The sequence below is a fragment of the Colletotrichum truncatum genome, assembly GCF_014235925.2.
Source record: "Colletotrichum truncatum strain CMES1059 chromosome Unknown Contig_0009, whole genome shotgun sequence".
Lineage (NCBI taxonomy): Eukaryota > Fungi > Ascomycota > Sordariomycetes > Glomerellales > Glomerellaceae > Colletotrichum > Colletotrichum truncatum.
The window spans coordinates 1,385,275-1,406,891 of record NW_027222406.1 but is presented as its reverse complement, the minus strand read 5'-3'; the positions used below and the strand labels follow the sequence as shown (position 1 = coordinate 1,406,891).

Here is a 21,617-nt window from a genome sequence, read left to right as displayed (position 1 = left end):
CCTGTAACGATTGAGGAAAAAAAAGATCCATAGACAGAATAAAACGCCGCGCTCCAATCACCTTTCGCAACGGGTGTCTCGTACAGTATGGCACACACACACGCCCCCCCGTTCCCCACCCTCACGTCCCTGGCCCCGCCAACAGGGGAAAGGCATGTTCTCCACCGCTCGCCAAGAGAGAGATGGCAGTACTGTTCCCCTACGTAGTAGTAGTAAGTATACCTTGTATGCGGCGAAAGGTACGTTCCTGTCACCGTGTCTTTCGGGAACACACTGTAGGCCCCTGTCCTCGTGAAGTCACCGCGGTACGGTGCGAAGTGTTCACTAGTGATCGCTAGTCGACTCGGCCAGGCTACCTTACCCAGGAAGGTGGCAGACATCCAAAAACTAATATTTTGGGTGTGTTATTACTTTGTAGAATGCATACTCTACTACCGCGACCATCACCGCTTCTACTATCCGTACCACAATCACCACTGGCTGCTACCACCACTACTGTTCCCACTGCTACTACTCCGTACAGAGCTGCAAGTCATAACATAGAGAAAAGTCAGTCCATCACCCGTCGATACAGGGCCACTCGTCAATATACTGGCCGACGGGCTCCGCCTCTCGCGCCAGCCCCGTCGTTCGTTCCCTGAATCCCGCATGACTCCTCTCATCCTTCTAAAGCCCGCGTTCCATCCCATCTCGCCCCCAATTTGCATGGAGACCACCTGTGTCTCTCACACGCCCCCCCTACCCTCGCAACCGTCAATCGCGCCATGCCCTACCGATACCAGCTCTATCCACTTCACTTTAGCCCATAGTGTGTGTACACTACCTCGGCCTGCACCTCCCGCTGCCATGCACTGCGCTGCAATGCACTGCGACATGCACTCCATTAGATGTCTGCTGCACCCTCGGGGCCGTTTGTGTTGCAAGTGGGCGACTAGGACCGTGGTCCCTGAGCACTTTTGTTCTGCCTTCATCTAGCACTCTTCACTAGCAACTATACCAAACTCCACCAGCCAGTGTACCTGTCACCCACCTACCCACACACACCTTTCTCCATCTCGGTTGGTTTTGCTCAGGTTGGACAGGTTTTAATTGTGCTGGTAATCATGTTGTTGGTACAAATGTCTATATCCAAATATATGCTAGCTGCAATCTCAACTGCACACAGGCACATATTCGTGAGTGCCTCAGGGCGCAAAGAGAGCAGCAGCAGTAGCAGCAGTAGCAGCAGCCCTACGCCTCCCCAGTCAAAATAGTCGGCCGTAAATCAGCGGCTCATCCAGTGATGTTGTTGATCCCCAGAAGGCCCTGTGTAATCGAGAAACTTTCCGCCTCCTGCCAAACCCTCTATCAAGTGAACCTGAACGCCTGGCAATCGATATTCCCGTCTCTTCATCATCTCAGAAACCCTCAACCCCCCAAAAAATAATCGCACCCTGAGCTTGCAGGGCTCCAAAATAATGATGGGTATCACTTGAAGCGAAGTGTGCCTATAGGCCCTGATATCCGTTCCTGGCGAGCAACCCTGCCGCCCAGTTGTTTTGGTATCCAGACTCTGCGAACATCCTGTCCAGTTCTCCAGGCCTTTGTTGCATTTGCGCTCTCCTAGCCTGCTCCATCCTTGCTGCATCAGACATGCCCGGGTATCCCGAGTGCTGGTACATGCTGGAGAGGTCGAAGCCCGGTTGGTGGTGGTGTTGCTGTTGCGGCGCTTGCTGCTGGCCCTGTCCCTGGTGCAAAAAGTACGCTGGTGACTGGCCGAGCAGCTGGGTGTCGATTTCGTCGAATGCACCAGGCATCATGAAGGACGCATCCTGCGGGCCGCTGACGTTGTTCGGCCCGGGTCCTTTTTGGTATCCCAGCTCCATCATCGGTTGGTTAGGGTAAGCAAACGGGTCCTCCGATGGGAACATCAGCGAGTCGAGCTTGCTGATGTGGTTCATGTTGTTGACATGTGGCGGGGGAAATCCCTGCGGCCGCTGGTTGGAACTCGCCGCTGTGCTCACAGAGTCGGGAGTTGCCCGAGACGGCATCTCCATGGCTAGCAAGTCCTGCATCGCGAGATTGGGGTCCTGGTACGCCGCCTCGGAAATGGGAACGCCATCGTACGAGCCGCGAACCGGCCCTTGCGACATCCGCCCGTTGGCAAGCGATACACTCGGCGACCGGCTCAGTTCTTCGGATCGGCGTTGGCCAACACCCGGGATCAGGCCCGGGTGACCGTGAATGGGCATCGAGCTTGCCTTTGGCCCGGGTGCTGGTCTCTTCTTCGTGGGGATTGGCTGAGCCTTGGCTTGACGAAGCCTCTCGGGTAATTGTTCAAACAAGACCTGCTTACATTAGCTCATGTCGCCAAGACCACATTGGGGTAAAGACTTACATTGAGTGCGTCCGTGACCCTGTCGGCGGCTTGGCTCTTGTTCTGCAGCTTTGCGACCATGTCTCTCCCAGCTATGGCATCCTCTAATACTTCCGCGGAGCCAAGCTTCTCAGGGTTTTCGATGGCGTAGAAGACGAGAGAAAGGATGGCGAAAAATTCGGTGAATAGCATGAACCAGTAAGGCCCGGCAAGCACGTTTTGCTTGCGGATTTCGATGCCAATGTGCACGATGTTGCGCGAGACGCTGATGCCGGCTGCGGCGCAAGCGTACGAAAGCTCGTCGACGTTCTTGTCCAAGCTCAATCGAGGCGAAACGTAATGAAGGAAGGGGCGGTACAGGACAAGTTGAACATGGGCATATGCAAATCTCAACAGATGGCGCACGCTGTTGTCGCGGTTAGCTGCGCTGAACATGCTTCACGCCAGGCCACTTCATCCAAGGACAAACTTACCGAATCACCTCTACTGTGCCATCGGGGCTTGGCCGCCACTGGGAAGGCAACATCTCGTACCACTCTTGCAACTCGGTCTCGATTTGCTTGATGCTAGCGTAACTGATGAGGTACGTCGTGCCTGGTTTGTCTCCCTTCATGACGCTCTGGCCGAGGCCCTTCAAGGGATAAACATGCTTGAGGATCTTGGCCAGAATCTCCATCAACCGGGTGTGGGCATTGAAAGCTTCAAAGAATGAGAACATTCCCGGTGGCGGTGTAAGAATACCCTCGTTTGTGATATATTCGTCGTCGATCTCGGTAGGATACGGCTGGTCAATGTCGTCGGCGTTGAGCAATAATGGAAACCCAAGCATGGCCGAAACGTAGATATCCATCTGTCGAATAACCCAAAACACGCGCTTCCTCACTTCCTGCTCAATGATGGAAATCTGCTCGTGCTTCAAGAACCTATGGAGACCCATGCGCAGAGCTGACCGAAGTGCAATGCCCACAAACGCATAGCATCCGCTTAGGTTCGAGGTTGCTTGCAGGAACAGAATCATAAAGAGCAGTGCTTGTAGCGATGTGAGATCGCGACATTCAGTGATGTCTTGCAGGATGCGCCTGGCGGTATTGTAATACTTCATTCTGTACCCGGTGTCAGTACTAATCCAGTGTGGGCGTTCTTTTCTTTAATGCATATGTAACCTACCCTTCTTGAACTGACTCCTTGTAGGCCACAGGAGGGGCAGTCTCGTCCAAGTTCGCGTACATGCAACCTACTGCCATGACGGCAAACAGCAGGCCAACAAACTTGTGCTCTTCCGTGGTGTAGTCGTCATATGACTTTTCGTAAACGTGATCAAGTAATTCGTAAAACGTGGGAACATGAACCACACGGATCAAACAAGTGGCGCAGTTGAGAGAGTAGTAGCACAGCTTCCTCGCAACTTCTTTGGGAGGGAGCTCAGGGGCGGTATTCATTGTCGAGTCATAGGGGGAGTTGGCAACTGGTGCCGGAGAGTCCAAGTTCATCAAGCCGGCAGGCCGTTCTGAACGTGGGAGGAATGGCACTTTGGTCGGCGGTCCCATCATGCCCCGGAAGTGCTCCTTCATACGCCGCAAGAACACAGCACCAGACGACACTCCGTGGAAGTCCCAACCGCCTTTGTCATCCAAGTCCAGCTGGCCTATGGACTCGATCATTGACAAAAGCTGAGCGTCCTCCTTTTCGGGAGCAGCAAAAGGATCGTGCCTCAGCTTGGCCGCCTGGGTTCGTGCGTGCTCTCGGTTGCGGAACTCTTGCTGGACCGCAGGGTCTAAAGTGGGATCGGCCAAGTCAACCTCTGGCATAAACTTGCGCAGAAGAGTCTCGGCACGCTGCAGGCGACTTTCCAGTGCCTCAATGTACTGGGGAGCAGGGTTTCTCCGCCGGTTAGAAGGTTTATCGTACGTGCATTCTAAGGAAAGCGGTCAGCGCAAACAGAGGGTGAGTGAGGGGATTCATGACAGCTACTAACCATAGCTGTAAACTGAGCAATGGGTGCAGGGCTGCTTGCCATCGCACTTAATCTTTTTACGTCTGCACTCGTCGCAGGCACGGGTCACTCGTCGACGCTTCTGTACCGGGACGTTGGGGGCATCGCCCTGCTGGCTGGGCTTCTCGTCCACGTCGGAGCCAGAATGGCTACCGCTGGGAGAGGGAGGTTCCTTGACGGGCCAGTCGTTGGCGGAAGGCGCCGCAGATTCGTTGTCAGACATGTTGGGAGAGACGCCAGAAGCTTGCGAGTCCGGAGGAGAGTTGTTGTCGGTCTTGACAGGCCGCGGTGGAGGACTCATTGCTGGTCTTAGAAGATGACCAACAACGGGGGCCAAGAAGTCAGGAATTGAAGGTAAGAAATGAGATTGAGATGTTGGTTCTGGATAGTGGTAACAGCTCAGTCGAGCTCACGAAATTTGGTGTAAGTGCAGTTATGGTGGATGAGCTCTTTGCATATTTGTGTGTACAAGGGTCGTTGTCCGACAGGCCGACCCAATTGCTAGGAGCGGCTTTCGGACTGGTCAGTCTTGAACATTTGAAGAAGAACGAAACGTATGCCAAGACTTCGCGGGGGATAGGAGGAAGATAAGTTTAAACAAAACGGGAGACCAGAGAGAGGAGCCGGGGGACCTTTTGCCTCTTTGCTGGCTCGTCTGGGCAGCTGGGGGGGTGAAAGGCCCTTGTTTAAGGCCGAGCAGGGTGCGGGTGCGGTGCGGGTGCAGCGAGGAACTGCCAGATGGGCGTGAGGTGTGTGTAAGTCGCTCGGAAGCTGAGCGCGAGATGGATTACGTAGCGGAAGGTAGCGTCTCGGCCGGGGTTGGTTGAGACAAGAGAGTACATGAGTCGAGGGTATGGTCAATCTGGGCCCGCACGGTGCAGTCACCGCGCTACTGGGACTGACTGTAACACACAGGACACGATCTGGCGGCAGCGGGAATGGGGGGGTGTAGGCCAGGCAGTGGGTAATGGAGGTACAAAACTACGGTACAGTCGCGAGGCACGCTGCAGTACCCTGGGCATCAAGCGGATAAGGGGGGCGTGTATCTTGTTGGGTCACCAGCGGTAGAGTAGCGGATAGGGACAAGAGAGAACGGAGACAATACGAAACCGTCCGCAAAGGGGGATGGGGAGGCTAGGACCAAAGGACGATAGGGACCAGTACGAGGGTGTGGTAGGTTAGTAGAGGTGGAGGGGGGGGGAGGGGAGGAGCAGAAGGAGGAGGGGGCTTCAAGTCGTCTACAGACAGTGTGTCGACGCGAGAGAAAGAGAAATAGAAAGAGAGAGATGGGGTGGGGGTGGGCAGACAATGTACAGAAGCAGGGGAGGCGTAAGGCAGACTAAGCAGGCGAATAAGCCAAGATGAATTAAGGTAAGGCGAGCAGAGCAGCGAGACGACATAATGGCGCTCGTGCTTGAGAACATTGGCGGAAGTGCAAGAGAGACAAGACTTCCTTTTTTTTTTTTTTATGACTAGGTTCCTGTGGTATGAGAGAGAAGGAGGTACAGAGCACAACATAATGACATGTACCGCACCTCCCCTAGCAAGCAACACGACAAGAAAAGGGCCCGCTGAAAGGGGGACCGGGAAGGGGGGCGTATTTACAGGGAAGATGGAGGTAGGGTGTTGGAAGCTCGGTCGAGGCGACCGCGGCGAGAAAATGCGCAATAGTCATTGGTCTGTGGTGGATGGCGGCATTAGAGATGGGCGAAAAGGCTAAGTCCGCGGTATGTGAGTAATTGATGACTAGCTGCGGCGAGGTCTCCGTAACAGTTGGCCAGTGATGCGTCAGTGTTGTATAGCTATGTGAATAATGTGTCTATGTGCACAGGTCGTATGTAGGTGAAGTCAGGGAGTATGCAGTGTATAGAAGAAGTCTGTCTGTAATGCCCGTATGCCATATGTCTCCATGTACCTCTCCGCTGGGAGGAATGGGAGGAACTGGGATCTTGTGTCAATTGACCGGAAAGCCAAGACAAAACAAAACGGACGAAGAAGAAGCTCACAACTGAACGGGTGCTTCTGGGCCTGACACCTGCCGGTGCTGGGGTGGTTCTCTAACTCTGCACAAAGGGGGATCCCGACAGTAGTCACAGCACAGGCATTAAAAGGACGGGGGAAAAAAAAGGACAAAAGAACAGTGCTGGGATAAGCCAGCTTTGGGCTCAGGTCAGGGCGGCAATGGAAAGACTCAACGCCGGCTCGGTGGTCGGTGGTGAAATTGGCTCCGGAGTCGAGGGGGAATGCTTGTTCCCGTGTTAAAAGCGCCCATGCAAAGTGGAGGTCGCCAGAACAATGACGAGATTGGCGTAGTTGGAGCTTCTATCTTGAGAACTCGAGCTAGGCAATCTTGAGTTAAAGTAGGCGCGAAATTGCCGTATAGTGTGGGTACCCAGAAATCTAAAAGAGCGAACAGAAGGATTCCTTTGCGAATGCGCCAGAAAGTGAAAAGAGCGAAGAGAGAAAATAGATGGGTTGGTTGGCCTGTAGAGTTACTCCCTTGAGGTAAAAGCAATCTCGTAGCGATGGATCTACCTAGTCGTAGTCGTCGGACCATGGGCGTGTCAAGGATATGCTTTATGTAGTGGCTACCAGTCTCAGCGCGGATACAATGTACGGCCTCTCGTCCCCTACACTAGCTGGTGAATATGGTTTGATTGCCTCTGGAGAATGTCCGCGTATAGAGACTGCCCACTTTGGAGACCCTTTCCCTCTCACGCGCAAATATTAACCCCTTTGGTATTGGATGAATAATAGCGAGAAAGAGAGAGACTAAAAAAAAGGTGAGCGAGTCGAGCACCCAGAAACCGGCCGGACATCTTTGCGGCTTCCGGCTGGTTTGACTCGAAGAAGAAGCAACAGAGGGAGAAAAAAAAAAGCGGAGTTTTTTCGGAAATGGATGCAGCCCATTTTTTTGCTTGATGGGGAGAGATCCATCCAATATGACATTACTCCGTAGCCCGCGGAGCGTTGAACGGTCGCGTAGAGGTGCACAAATGGGCCTACAAAGTCAGCCATGTCATTTCCATTTTTTTCTTAGTCTTGCGCAAGTGACGAGGTCTCTTGTAACTTCAGCGCCTTGTGGGTTAGAAATCAAGCGGCGCCCACAATCTTCGTGCATACATATGGATGCATGGTGGAGCCGGGGGTACGTATGCCTTTTTACCCTTTTCTGATGTTTGTCTCTTGTGGAATCTTGCTTGAAGCCAACGGTAGCCCTGAATTCCACGCCATTCGGTACCACGCCGCATGGCACCGCGGTGTAAGGCACCTCAATCTGGATACACTCAGATGCATGTACGGTAGTAGACCGCCACCGAATCGTGATCCCGCCCGGCCTCGTCCGGTAAGCTCAATCCAACCTCCAGTTGTTATCTGGCCATGGCCTGGTCTGACTGCCCGCCAACGCTAGACGACAATACCCAAGGATTCCCAAGGTGCTGAGTGTTCATGGGTAGGGCCATGGCGCTTTGTCTTGCCCTACCTGTGACTTACGTAGTGCATCTTCCAAGTCTCAGTTCTAGGCGAGGTCAGCAGGACTGGTCGGGAGGCAGCGAAGACAGACCAAAGTCAGGACCAAAGCCAGCCCAAAGCTGACTTACTCTACCTACCCTGCTTATGCATCAGGACCCTCTACGTAGTCCCCAATGGGACCCAATTGAATCGGAGTTATCTCCCAGGGCCCCTCCCTCCTCGTTTAGCTTTGAACAAGGGTCCCTTGGTAATGCAAGGCAGTTCCAGTTGCAATCAGTTGAGCACAAAGGCAAAAAGACAAAACAAAAACTTACCACATGGCACGGGTGGTGGAAAAATTACAAGAACAAAAAGGCTGGTAGGCATGGTTACTACATTACAGTAAAAAGAAGAAGATAATGCAATCCCTACCCCCTCCCCGAGGGTTAGGTCGGTTCCAAGGTAGGCAGGGTAGTCGTGGCCAAAATCACTTTTAGTCGGTCTCCGAGTTGAGTTGGCGGAGCTAAGGTATTTTTCCCTAAGCAAGGCGCGCGGTGCCATGGAAGGCAAGTATGGTTTCTAATGCTGTAAGGACGGTGCCTGCTGGCTCAAACAGTCTGTGATGCTGCTGGTGAGTCTAGGCTCACGTCCGCACCAACGCCCATGGTGGCAGTAGCCCTTCCTCCAGTGATCCATTACAAGTATCGCATGATAATTGCTCTCAGTCACCGATCGTTCCTATTCAGGGTCGTGTCAATTAGCGCATTATCTACGATTGCCTTTTTCCACCTGCGACTCCTTCCCCTCTCGGACCCCACCCACATGCTGTGGTTGACGGGTGCAGGAATCACCCCGAAGTTGGGATTACGGGTCCAGCGCTCGTGTATCTGTTGTATCGCCAGGTGGAGGGAGGCATAAGGTGCATCTCAGACAAGACGCGACTGTGCGAAGAAGCAAAGGCATTTTGGCTAAGCTGGGACGCCGGAAGACGAACTAAGCGGCCGGAAGGGTGCCACTGGCCAAGGGTCAGATGCAGGACAAGGCAAAACTATGGCGGCGGCGACTATGACAGCGAAGCGCGCCCGCCCCCTTTATGGCCTCGCGTTCATGAAGCAAGCTCATCGAGTTTCTAGGTTGTGTGTGTAAGTGTGTGAGTTGTGTGTGTATGTTATGATTTGTGTGTGCGGGCGAGTGGCTCCCTCCAACCCCTGTGACGGTTTATCACAGGCATTTTGGGGGGTGGCCCCTCTCCAGAAAAGCCTTGGGCTCTTGGCCGGCGGCGGATGCAGCATCTGGCATGGCATCGTGAGATTTTCCCCTCCACAGACAAGTCTGGTGGGAATAACAGACGCATGGAACATTCGAAAATGCTTCGTTTGGTGGATTACCGTCGCATGGTTGACGGGACGTTGTCAAAATGGTCTGCCCTACAGAAGAACAGGGCCCAGGGCTGAAGGAAGTGAGGTTCTGAAGTCTTGGCGTTCGTCATTGGGGTCGACTCAATTGCGAGTTCTGGCCGCCAATTTTCTCTTTTCGCGGGAGAGGAGCCATCAGATTGGCGTAATAGAGTGGTGCAATACCTGAGCCCTGGGGGAGGAAAGAGGGGGGTGCTTGAGACTTGGGGTGCCTTTTGGACGGGGGGGTGTGAGGTACAGGGTGCGACGTACCGTTTAGGGTGAGAAGGACCTGTACCTCACCGCACCTCAGCGCTTACCCTGCGCTGGCTGCTGGCATGTGCCCTCTCACTTAACAGTGGCCAGTGACGGCACGGCAAGTGCAGGTGGACGGGCCACACAGAGCAAAAGCCAACGGCAACGCCAATGCCGCGACGTCCCTTCCCAGTGGGAAGAAAGTTGGGAGCTGTGGGCACTCACACTCCCACCACCGCGTCAGCCCAAGGCGGGGGGGGCCAGAAAACGCAAGAGCTTCCTGGTCCTAAGTCTTGGCATTCTCGATTTCCCTCTTTGCCAAGACTTCCACCCCGCCCCTTCGCGCCTGCGCTTGTCTTGACAACATCCATAGATTTCTCAAGAGCCTCAGTCGAATTATCAGAGGAAATATAGATGGTGCGAATTCGGCGTTTTTTCTCGTTGTTTTTGGTTCGCAAAACTGCCCCAATCCGCCTCGGTCGCCTGCGGACCACTCAACCCCCTTTGGAGTGTGTGCCCGGATGTCAAGGAATTAAAAATAAAGGAAAAATCAAGGAACCGGCCACGTTACCTTCGCCCTCGCCTTCGTCCTCGCCCTCACACGCCTACCCTCGTTATTTCCGCAAGATTCATTACAAGAGCAGGAGAGCGAATGATTTAATGCATGTGTCAGCCACTAGTAGGGCCGTGACTGTTGCACTGTCCTTGGGGTACAGACGTGTACAGTGTGAGATGGATGGATGGGGCAGCTGAACGACGCTAAGTTCTCGGTACGTACCCCGTTAATTCTCATCTGCCATCCCCAACTATGACTTGGATGGGAGGGGTGGACGAGGACCAGGGGATTGAGGGGACGAGGGTACGGGGGGGACGATGGAGAGGGCAAGGTACCTTACAGATGTACTCGGGCCACCTACGGTTGGGACTCGACAGAATTAAACGGGATCAGGTGCCTGGTGAATGATGTGTCGGGGGCGCTCTTTGCAGTTCTTTGATGGAAGGGGCATGGGCAATAGCCCAAGCCTATTCAAGGACAGGGCAGGGGCCACCCAACTTGACCACTACGCAGAACCACCACTCTTACCTGCGACTGCCTCCACTGAGCAAAGGTGGCACGATAGGGAACCAACGGGTGCAACGATAGCGCTCATTTCTCGCGCGCGCCGCCGCCCACAACAGTACCTCAGGCACGGGATTCCCACTTCCATTGACAGAAAGTATCTCACTCAAAAACGGCACGGCTATTTTGCGTCTTTTACTCCTTCTATTACGACCATCAGCTGCACTCTGATTCATTGAGGAGGGGGAAGGCCCTTGCCCCTGCTTCGGGCCTGTTGGACCCAGCATGATACCAGCCTGACTTTGACCTGGCCCTGGGCTACTCTTCACTCTGGGTAACAGTTGCACTGGTCTGTCCTGGTAAAAGACCGAGTCTCTCGGCAACACCTTTTAGACCGCAGCAAATGGGGAGCGTCGTCAACAAAAAAGTCATAGACTAGAAACTCGAGCTGAATCTGAGACTGCCCAGCAGGGATCTTTTGCTTTCCCCAGTCCCATTCATCGGCGCCAGTCGAATCTTGCGCGCATTGTCACAGGGCGCTCACATTAGATCAAATCTCGCCCGATGTTGGACGGGCAGAACGGCAGACCACCGAAGTAAGCCTGCTGCCATGGAATTGACCGCGTAATATGTGCAAGCCAAGGGCGCCTTAGCTACTATAGTATTTTGCTTGGTGACATGCAGCATGTCGCCCAGAATGACACACACATACACATACATACACCTGCACTTGACAACTCGACCCCGTCTGATTAGCTTTGGGCACACTGGACTGAACAAACACCTCGGCCAACTGCCGTCCTGTCGTCTGTTTTTGTCTGTGATCAACCTTAGAATTAGAATAGGGCGCCCACGGCACAACAGGTACGTACCGGAGCTTGCTTTACCAAAAGACACCACTGAAGCACTGCTAGCTTCCCCTGCTGGTTACCCAAGTGAGCTTGCTTGCATACCACTGTTCCTTTGCCCTTTGAATCCGAGTGCTAGGCGCAGCCCCGATCCCAGTTCTGGTGGTACTAATTCCGATGCTGGTCCCAGCCCTGGTCGAATCCTCTTCATCCAACTGATCTAGTCAGATCCGAAGCCCAATGCTGCCTCGTAGGTCCATCGCGGCCTTGCCTGTGTGCCTGTCCCTCCCTCAACCCTCCGATCGCTTGGTCATCATACAAAGCAGTGCGTGCACAAGCCAAAAATTACAGACGAAGAATATGGCGCGGCACTTGCTTCCGCGGGCTGGGTTGGGATCACACACAGGGTGAGCCCAGCAAAGTTGGAGGTTTCTTATTAATGTAGGTGTAGCAACTGGCCTACCTGTGTGTTTCGAACCGGTTCGATTAAGTCGAGCTTGGGTTCCTTAAAGGTACCGCTCAGGAGGCGTCAGGGGAAAGAAAAGTGGCTTGCCCACTGGATTTTCTGCTTGCATTAACTGCATACTCCAGACGAGATAACTGATTGGATTGCGATCATAATGCACAAGTTTGCATTCCCTGGTTGCCGTGCTGCCGGGCCTATGTACGTAGTACAACAAGCCAATCCCAGAAGGCATAGGGTAACTAGAAGGTCAAGAAAGGCAGGCAAAATAGTGGAAAACGTTCAGTGTTTTCCCTACATACGGAGTATTACAATCAAATATCCACCTCATCGCCAAGACTGCGGATGTACTCTATTCCTTGTGATCGACCGGCTGGCGCATCTGGTCGCCAATCATTGGGATAGCGACGCAACCCTAGATGCCCATTTGCGATTGTCTTTGGGGCAATTATTTCTAATGGGTGCATACTCTTATCACATTTTGCCTGTTAGCTTTGTAGTTGCAGCACAACCTTAGTTTGGAACAAGACGTCTGATGAGAGTTACAACACAGCACAGGATGTGCAGATGTGAGATGTACTTCTCAGCTGTAGGGATGTTCACTGCCTCATTCAGGCCCCTTCTTATTCAATTACCCCGCAAAAAAAAAGTCCAGCCTACCACTCGCGACCAGGCTCGTTCCCATTCGTCACCTCCCACTTGCTGCAGGTGCCACCAACCTGCCACCTGGTTGCCTATCTGCCTACATTCCGTCAGAGCCCATCATCACCCCTCCCTCTTCCTATCGTGCCATCGCAACATTCTCATCCATCCAACTGTCTTTGCCCAGTCCCGTTCAACAGTGCAACACAGGCAGGCAGGGACTTTGTCCCTTTTTTTTTTTTAGTCCTTTCTTTTTCTCGTGCCGTTCTTGCAGCTGTCCGGGTAGCAACCACAAACGCATACGAGACGACGCTCTAGCGGCAAATCTCACCTAACCACCGAAGAGGTATGTCGAACTTTTACCTTCTACGGGCTTCCTTCCACCCTGTACCTGGTCATCATCAAGCCTCGCCTCGCCTGCCTTGTCGTGCCTTTTCGGCCGCCTGGCCCCTCTCCCTAATTCTCACCTGTCCCTGTCCTAACGGCCAGACCACCGACTCCAATTTCATCTCCCCAACTCAACCCTGACAGAGAGGGTGCCCCTCATTCCAATCTTTCCACGTATTCCACTTCCCATCCACTCCTCCCACCACCCCTTTGTATTCTCCCAGGCCAACTTTAAACCGCTATCGGTGCTATCGGCCACCGCACTTCCTCCTACAACGGCGCTACCTACCCAATACGACACGCCCCCCATAGCACGCAGCACCCAATTCACCGCACCATAACGTGCCATCCCTTCATCAGCGTTACCGATACACACCTCGTGCTATCGGCCTGCTATCGTCTGGCCCCCTGCTGACCATCATTTGAGCAAGATTTCGGCAGACTCCGCTTGGGTCCAACGTTCGACTTAAGCGTGCTGGCACCATACCACACACTATCCATTATGGCTACCGCTAATTCCAACTCCAACGCCCTCTTGACCTTCTTCTCCCAGATGGACGACCAGGGCGGTGTCATTGTCAGAGGTGCGTCGTCTAAGCCTTGCTTGGGTCCGAGCTGAGCCTCAGCTCTCCGTGCCCTCTTCTTCACCGAGCCGGGCCTGGTCGGGCTGTCTCGAATAGGAAATCAGTGCCAAGACGCGTGGCCTGCTAACCTGTCTGTCACTCTCTAGATGTCCCCAAGCTCGATCTAGATCTGTACATCCAGAACTACACAGGTACGCTTCCACCCTCCTAGCTCGTCTCAACCTTGTTTCTCTTAAGCTGCGCCTCACTGCCGCTCTCAGAGGCTCAGCCTCCCTCCGCCTCCGCCCTCTACTCCCCCGCCTGCCAAGGCTCCGCCGCACTCGGGGGACTTCTACTCACTTTTCCCCCAGGTCGTACCCGCTTTGAACGACTGTTCCTCATCGGCCGGACTTGTGTACCGCTCTGCGTTGATGCCCTGAAAGCTGCAGTAGCCGAGGCCAAGCAGGGTCAGGACGTTCAGAGATATCGTGATGTCTGGGAGTGCATTCGCATCGCTGCTCCCTCTGAACCAGAGGCCACCTTCGACCAAGAATGGGTCGACAACACTGAGAGGGCCAACAAGGCCAAAACTCACAATCTTGAAAGCGAGGTGAAGGGTTATAAGATGAACCTCATCAAGGAGAGCATTCGGGTCTGTTACAGCGGTTTATAGGAGCTCATGATCTTCAAACTAACACATGGCAACAGATGGGAAATGAGGATTTAGGCCGTCATTTTGAGAGCATTGGTGACCTCAACAATGCCGGCGAGGCCTACAGCCGCATGCGGCCCGATGTAAGCACGTCAAAACACATTATCGACGTTGGCAAGCACCTCGTCAATGTGACACTTCAGCGGCGCGAGTGGCCCATGGTCATTGCCAACTTGAGCAAAATCACAGGAGTTCAAAACGGCGACGAAGAAAAAGGGCTTCAACCCTACGTTAAAATAGTGCAGGGAATCGCCCTTATGGGCCTCGAAAAGTTCGAGGACGCTGCCAAAAGCTTCCTATTGACGGATGCCGGCAAGGAAGGGGTGGATTACAGCAACATCGCGAGCCCCAATGATGTGGCAGTGTACGGTGGCCTCCTGGCTCTTGCGACCATGGATCGTAAAGATCTCCAGGCTCGCGTCCTTGACAATCAGAACTTCAGGACGTTCTTGGAACTGGAGCCTCATATCCGCAAGGCCATTTCGCTCTTCGTCAACGGCAGGTATTCGGCATGTCTCGCGATTCTCGAGGCTTACCGGGCCGATTATCTCCTCGATATTTACCTTCAGAAGCATGTCCCTGCGATCTACTCCCAAATCCGGAGCAAGTGCATTGTGCAATATTTCATCCCATTTTCCTGTGTCACTCTCAGCAGCTTGGAGGAAGCGTTTGCAGTGCCTGGCCATTCGCTCATCGATGAACTCTTCACTATGATTAAGGGGGGGGTTTTGCAGGCCAGAATTAACACTATTGACAAGGTGAGTGAGCCCGCGGCTTCCGGGTTGCCCCCTAAGTGGACTTGCACGATGCTGACGCACAGACCATTTGTAAGACACTAGTCGCCGTGTCTCCGAACCCCCGAGCCAACCTGCAGAGATTGGTTCTTGACACGATTGATGCCTACGAGCAAGACGCTCTCGAGCGGATCAGACGTATGAGTATCATCGCCGCAGATATGGACGTCAAAAACCCCCGAAAGGGACCTGCTCATGGTGGTGTGGCCGGCATCGAAGAGCTCTGGTATGAGCAGGCCAACCGTCCAATGGCGGCCGGCGGCGAGCTGAGCTAAAGATGACCCGTTACTTCAGGGGAGAGGCTTACCGGCCGAGTGATGCAATCGTTCTCCGTGAAATCGGAGGCGAGTCGGCAGGTTAGGAATGCTGCTAACAAACGGGGCACTTTTGATAGTCCACTTGGGCACCCTAGTCGGAAACCCTAAAAAATTGGCTGCTTTTCTGGCAATGCAGAATGGGGTGGCCGGCGTTAGATCATTGGTTCCCCTGAAAGAAGCATACGTACGCTCGCCAGCACCTAAGCAATTCTGTGGGATCATATAGACGTCATGGCACTTTTGCGCCAAACAAGCCCAATCAGCCATTTGCATCGCAGTTCAAAAGGGCGTGGACCTCGCGCAGCTGAACGGTGGAGCGGCTAAAAGAATAGTTGGTGGCGTTGATCGCGGGATCTCCGGGGTCTATAGATTGAGGCTTACGCAGCAGGCATAGGCGTGTGTCAAGGGAACAAAAGGTTTGGTGGCCGCTGTGGGAGTAGCCGGGAATAACTTGCTGGCCGTATTCAATGCGATGCAGGCTATTGTATACTGTTTGCCCGAACCGTGTCTATTGTTGAATCTAGCAGTACAGTCTCTCTCATACCTGATGCGAGTTAAACGCCCCACCCCATCTACAATATTATAATTAATAGGCTGCCCTTGGCCGTCTACTTATCGCGGTCTCGTAACTGCATTGGGTGCCACCCATCGACATGGCTGCATTGCACAGTGTTCTCAAGTCCCTCGCTTAATGAGGCCGATCGCAGCCTTCAGCCAGGGATGGTTTAGGGAGGGGAGAGGGGAAAAGACAGAAAGAAAGAGCGAGAGCATGTCGGGGCTTAATGATCACCGCTCCATCCTCCCAAGTGGGTGCAACGCTCCGTTGACATTTTGGGGTGCGATAAAACCACGCCGAGGCTGCATACCATCCCCCCCCCCCCCCTCGTCGTGCGCACTCCTGTTACATCTACCGCAATAGAAAGATAAAATAGAAGAGGCCGGTGAGTCTACAAAATGGGGCATCACTCTGGGGCTGTCACTGTAACCAATGCCAAGGGTCAAGGGCTGGGTGTCAAGGGTGCAGGGAGAAGAAGTCAGTAGTGTGCATGTCTCCAACCGAACCTTGGCAGAGAGGGGCCGGGGAGCGGTTTAGTTTCCTAGCCTGCATCAGGAAATCCGAAGTTCTGGGGGGGCAGAAAAAAAAAACCCCCCATCGAACTCCATATCCATCGTAACTTTTGTTTCGCCTTCCATTTCCGATTTCTAATAGAATGCCCGTCTGACCTGCTGGGACCAGAATGCATCCGCTAAAAAAAGAAGAATAAAAATATAATGAGCAAGATATTACAAACAAAAAGGGAACATGACTGTTGACCCAGAGGAGGGGAAAGAATAAGTGAAGTCCGCAGCAGAAGTAAGGGGGGCGTGAGGAGGGGGAAGGGGGCCGGTCCTCTTGCAGCTCTTGCAGGCGGCCCACAAGAGACATATCCACCTCGCCCGGACTCGATATCCGGTTAACCCTGGAAGAGGTGAGGCAGTCGTAAACCTTGGCTCACCCATGAGTCGTCGCATCGTCTCATTAACCCATCAATTGCCGCACGTCGGTGGGCGGCCAGCGGACCTGCGCAAATGTGAGGAGGCGTTTAATGCTCTGCAGGTACTTGCGCGTGACTTCGTCGCCCATGACGTGACCACGCTCACCGTCATGCAGCTTCTCGCGCGCACTGCGCTCGTGGATGCCCACCATGGTGACTCCGATGGGCCAGGCGGCCTTGCCGATGGAAAGGCGGAGATAGCCATCGTTGGCGTCGACGTAGCGGCGCTCTTGCGCGGCCTTGACGATCTCGACGATGGGCGTGAGGAGGTCGTCGTCCAGGTCGTATTTTTCGAACTTGCGGAAGAGCTGTTGAGGGCCGTTAGTGTTTCTGTCTCGTAAAAAAATTGCAAGCGGTGTGGTAGAGTGAGCATGAGCTTACCGGCTTCAGGTTCTCGCGACTCTGCACCATGGCGCTGTACGCTGTCTTGCTGGCCGTGGTGTCGCGTCGCTCCTGCTCCATTGCCTTCTCGTACTCCGTCAGGACCATTGTAAAGTACGATGCCAATTGCCTGAACAACCAACGTCGGCCCTCCTTGTCCTTGGGTACCGTATCGGCGACCTTCATGTCCTTCTCCTCGACAAGCTGCAGCGTCGTTGGGATCGGGCCCTTTGTCACTACCGTCGTGAGACGTCTGTATCTCCGTAGTCTGGCTGCGTGGCTCTCTCCAAAGAGCGTTGCCGGCTCGCCCAGATCGCGCAGTTTTGTAAACAGTTCCTCGTCGGGCACATCTTCCATGCCTTCTTCCAACTCTGTGACATCTTCGCTGGAGGCCTTGACGAGGTCGGGGAGGCCCAGCCTGCGTCGCCGCGCTTTTTCTTCCTCGGCCTCTTGCTCTTCCCTTCGTTTCCGTGACTCCTCTGCTAGCCTTTGGCGCTTCTCTTCCCGGATCTTGTGCTCTTCCGCAGCCTCTTCTTCCCGCTTGCGTTTCGCGGCAGCCTTCTTCTCGCGTTCCTCCTCAAGACGAGCTTGCTCTGCCAGGTACTCCTCTTTTCGCTTCGCTTCGACATCGGCACGCTTGACGTACTTTGAGGAGGACGACGATGAGCTAGACCCTTTCGACTTGTCCAGCTCCTTGGACATCAGCGCGGCGAAATCCATGGTTGCGGTCAGGGGCAGCCAGCCAGCCGGTCAATGAGGGCAGTCGTCAGCCTGTTTGGCAGATGGTTTCGGGTGTCACGGGTGGGTTCGGGTCGGCCAGAGAGGGTGTTTTGTCGCCAAAGTTGCGTCGCGATGGCCGTCGTCGTCGCCTGGAATCGATGAGATGTCGTTGACGATGGGAAAAGCTAGGCACGGAATAAAAAATCGGATAAAACGTTCCGCAAAAGCTTACTTTACTTTTTTTTACGTTTCCCCCACACTTTGGGGGAGGCAGTGCAAAAGTCGTGTGGTGGACGATCCATGCATGGAAGCTTTGGAAGATCGCGCTTAACTTGCACAGCCTCACTCGCCTACGACCTTGACTCCAGTCGGGGAACGCACACACACAAACTAGTTCCCGTCCCTCTGTGCCTTGGGGGATCCCCCCGAAAACGTGTCTTTGTACCGGTTCGTCGCATGGGGAGCTTGTCAAGCTTTGTTTTACTCCACCGATTTCATATACGTACTTCTTTTTGACGTCTTCCTATCCGGCTTCTCTGTTGGTTTCGTGATACTCGTCGACCACAGGAAGCGTTCAGTGATAAGCAAGGCGTGATGGCTTCAGCCGATCGGGAGGCGACTACCCCATTCTTGCTTCGCCTGTTTTACAAGAATGGGTCATTTCACAGGTAAAGTGGGACCTACGATTCTCGTCGTTCTACTGCATCGTGATGCTGAAGGAAACAAACTGACAATTGGATGCTTTCCAGGCCTGACGAGTTCGCCGCCCGAAACCTACCGCCGTCGTTGTCCTTGTACACCTGGCCAACCTGTACTCTTACCGAACTAGCCCAACAAATCGCCGCCGAAGACCCTTCACTATTGCCCAGCCCGTCCTTGGGCACGAGGCTGGCCTTCCGATTAGTCTACCCCGATACCCGAAACGTAACAGCAGCGGCCGCCGCTCATCATGCGTCCGCACAACCGCGCTTCATGGTAAAGGACCTTGGTAGTGTGGTGTTGGGCGGGGATGAGGTAACAGCTGCGGCTCTCTCTGCGGCCAACGGTGCGGAGGGTGGCGACGAGGATGTCGACATGACGGGAACGCTGGCGCTGCCACCTACGGATACGGCTGATAAAACGCTGGGAGAGGCAAAGTTCGTCGTCGGAGACTACGTCTCGTGCGCCATCTTGCCGCCACTGCCCGACGGCTCGGTAGCGCCAGCCATGACGGCACGGAATGACAGAACGGCTGGACCGAGGGGACCAGCTGTGGGACAGCCTTCACATAACACGCGTCGAGACGCTGGCTTCGCAGGTCGCCAGGGTCGGGATAGAGAACGACGCCGCCCTGGGTTCGGAGAAGGCAGGTTTCCGGAGGGAGAGTGGAGGAGGGGTGAAAGGCTTCCCGACGACCCTCCAGACCGCTCTTGGGGCAGAGGTAGGAGGGGAGGAAGTAGATGGTGATTTACTTCGGCCCTGGGCGTCTTGAGAGTGTGTTAGGGTGTGGTGCAAAGAATGTCCTCTTAGCTGATGGTGGGATTGAGTTTGCATTGTCAACAGGATCCTCCTGGTATGGATTGGTGTCTTGATCCTACAGTGACATCACAGGAACAGAGGCCTGGAAAGTCCTCGTCAGGTTTCTCGACTGGTCGGGGCACAGACGATGACCGCCTACAAAGAATGCAAATCGGCCAAGGACCTTGGCCAGGTCAGAAACAGGGCTTTCTGACCGATTCATCATTTAGACTCAGGGCCATGGGTGCGATATATGTCATTCGGGCTCAGTGTTTGACTTGAGACACAGCTGGGAATATTGACTACTACGAAGTCTTGAGTAGAGACTCTAAATGGCGGCCATGTCGGCGCTCTCAGATGGTCTGAGTAAAGGAGCGGAAGACGCCATAGGCTCCAGCATTTGATTGGACTGTGAGCAAGGGTAAAATGTAATGGCCCGGGGTCTCAAAGCGAGATTGTTTAAAGAAGAGACAACACCTATTGTGCCGGTCGAAGTACTATTCGGTTTTAAGGGTTGCTGTGTTTGCATGGTGTTCAGGTTGGTATTTTTAGGGGAAACCGTATACCATTATAGTCAGTGGGCGGTTGCCAGCTTCCGTCATAGCTGGGTTTGGCATATCAAATCCATTTTCTCAGTCTTTCTTGCACAAATGAGAACTTCTGCTTGATCCTTCATTTCTTCTATTCCAGCCTTTGTTCCTAAGCTTATTTACAATGCCGCCTTCTCAGTATCGTACGTAACCCATCTACCGCTCGTAGATCAGGTCGCCCTTGCGCTTCGCGCGGAGATCGAAGAGACCCTATAGACATCATTAGCATCTAATATCCCCAAATATGCCTGTCCACGCTTGTTATTCCGTAGCATGGAAGAGATATACTCACGTCGCTCTTGTAGCCAATGTAGCCGATGATAGCGGGCACGACAGCAATGTAGATGAAACTGATGCGGGCAGTTCTCGGTGTCCAGCGGAAGAAGATGTGTCTGTTGCTCTGCATGTCTGTTCGGCGATTGCGGGTCAGCACTCCGATGTTCTCTCTCCACAACCCTCAAGCCTCAATAGACCATCAAATAATCGTAACTATTCGTGATTCGCGGGGTTATGGTGTGACGTACGTCCCAGCTTGACCAAGGCCGGGTCAAGGGCCAGCTCTGTCAAAAGGAATTAGCATTTCTTCGGGGTTTTCTTGGTGGGATTAAGTTGCTCACTGTGATGCTCAACGCCACCTGCCATCTTGACTGATGTTAGAGCGATGCTCAATATGTATCCGGTGAGTTAATTGGGTCGGTCGGACGACGAGAGTTGCCTATTCCGCGGATCAATCGGCGATTCTCATCAAGATTCACGGCGTGAAGCTCCGTGATGGCACAATGCTCCACGAGTCTTGGAGTTGCATGCTTAGGTAATAACTCTTGTGCCTCGTTGATAAGGCATCAGCCAATCAAAAAACTTGCATTAGCCAGATGAACTGAGGCTCTGGCACTGTACACCCCACAGCGGTTCTATCTGGAATTACATATTAATTCGCTACAGGACAGTGTGGACTATGGCAGAACACATGCTGAGGAAACCAAATTTCGCCCTACGTACGGATAGGTTTTGTACACATTGTGCTGGATATGTTTACATAAGCACACCAAGTCAACGTGCCAGAGTGGTTAATGGGCTGCCCTGCTATTGAGTTCCAGCTTCAGTTGGAACACGAAGTACAGGCAGTGGCTTCGGTCGCGCAAGTTCGAATCTTGTCGTTGACGTGTTTACTTTTTTGATACTATGCACGACCTTAATCTTTATATGATGGAATGCTCAAGTTCATTTTTGACGATGCCTGCTTGCTAAGTGACTTTTAGTCCATTTTTATCACGGCTATAATGGTTTTAGGTAGCGATTGCGCTTTTACAATTGGCGGTTTCTTGTAATGGAACGACGACCATTGCACTTGCTCTTATCGGGAAATCATGAGGTCATTGGCTCGCGAACATCGCATTCGGATTCAAGAGTTCCTCCGATCTGATGGTCACACCAGCGCTCATGATTTGGATTTGTATACTGAGTCATAGGTGCCGAGGTAAGCCTAAATTGCGGGGCGTCGTCCGGTTTCTTTGTGAGGGTGCTGTTGCAACAATGGTCTAAGTGTATTTCATTTGGGCACATGAAGGCTAGTTTGGTGGAGCCCGGACTCTTTACCTTCCGATGGGCTAGCGACTTAAATGAGTGACATGACCTCAGTGAAAATCATACTTCACAA

The 21,617-nt window shown here is 53.4% G+C and overlaps 5 protein-coding genes across 5 annotated transcripts; 2 read left to right on the top strand and 3 right to left on the bottom strand.

The window, feature by feature from the left end:
* Positions 1 to 1,487: 1,487 nt before the first annotated feature.
* On the bottom strand, positions 1,488 to 4,650 carry CTRU02_212902 (C6 transcription factor; the record flags this gene model as incomplete). The annotated part of the gene is made up of 5 exons (XM_036721467.1): positions 1,488 to 2,327; positions 2,378 to 2,762; positions 2,830 to 3,459; positions 3,524 to 4,271; positions 4,332 to 4,650. The coding sequence occupies 5 exons, from the start codon at positions 4,648 to 4,650 to the stop codon at positions 1,488 to 1,490; spliced, it is 2,922 nt and encodes a 973-aa protein (XP_036586636.1).
* An 8,703-nt stretch (positions 4,651 to 13,353) lies between these two features.
* Positions 13,354 to 15,195, top strand: CTRU02_212901 (26S proteasome subunit RPN7; the record flags this gene model as incomplete). Its single annotated transcript, XM_070205931.1, has 5 exons — positions 13,354 to 13,435; positions 13,582 to 13,626; positions 13,696 to 14,066; positions 14,123 to 14,884; positions 14,947 to 15,195. 5 exons carry the CDS (start codon positions 13,354 to 13,356, stop codon positions 15,193 to 15,195), a joined length of 1,509 nt encoding a protein of 502 aa, XP_070060324.1.
* Positions 15,196 to 16,756: 1,561 nt separating this feature from the next.
* On the bottom strand, positions 16,757 to 17,873 carry CTRU02_212900 (potassium channel regulatory factor; the record flags this gene model as incomplete). The annotated part of the gene is made up of 2 exons (XM_036721465.1): positions 16,757 to 17,080; positions 17,154 to 17,873. The coding sequence occupies 2 exons, from the start codon at positions 17,871 to 17,873 to the stop codon at positions 16,757 to 16,759; spliced, it is 1,044 nt and encodes a 347-aa protein (XP_036586634.1).
* A 594-nt stretch (positions 17,874 to 18,467) lies between these two features.
* CTRU02_212899 (sin3-associated polypeptide sap18) lies at positions 18,468 to 19,319 on the top strand (the record flags this gene model as incomplete). Its single annotated transcript, XM_036721464.1, has 2 exons — positions 18,468 to 18,541; positions 18,623 to 19,319. 2 exons carry the CDS (start codon positions 18,468 to 18,470, stop codon positions 19,317 to 19,319), a joined length of 771 nt encoding a protein of 256 aa, XP_036586633.1.
* A 797-nt stretch (positions 19,320 to 20,116) lies between these two features.
* Positions 20,117 to 20,602, bottom strand: CTRU02_212898 (nadh:ubiquinone oxidoreductase subunit; the record flags this gene model as incomplete). The annotated part of the gene is made up of 4 exons (XM_036721463.1): positions 20,117 to 20,170; positions 20,253 to 20,368; positions 20,485 to 20,520; positions 20,578 to 20,602. 4 exons carry the CDS (start codon positions 20,600 to 20,602, stop codon positions 20,117 to 20,119), a joined length of 231 nt encoding a protein of 76 aa, XP_036586632.1.
* Between the last annotated feature and the right edge of the window lie 1,015 nt (positions 20,603 to 21,617).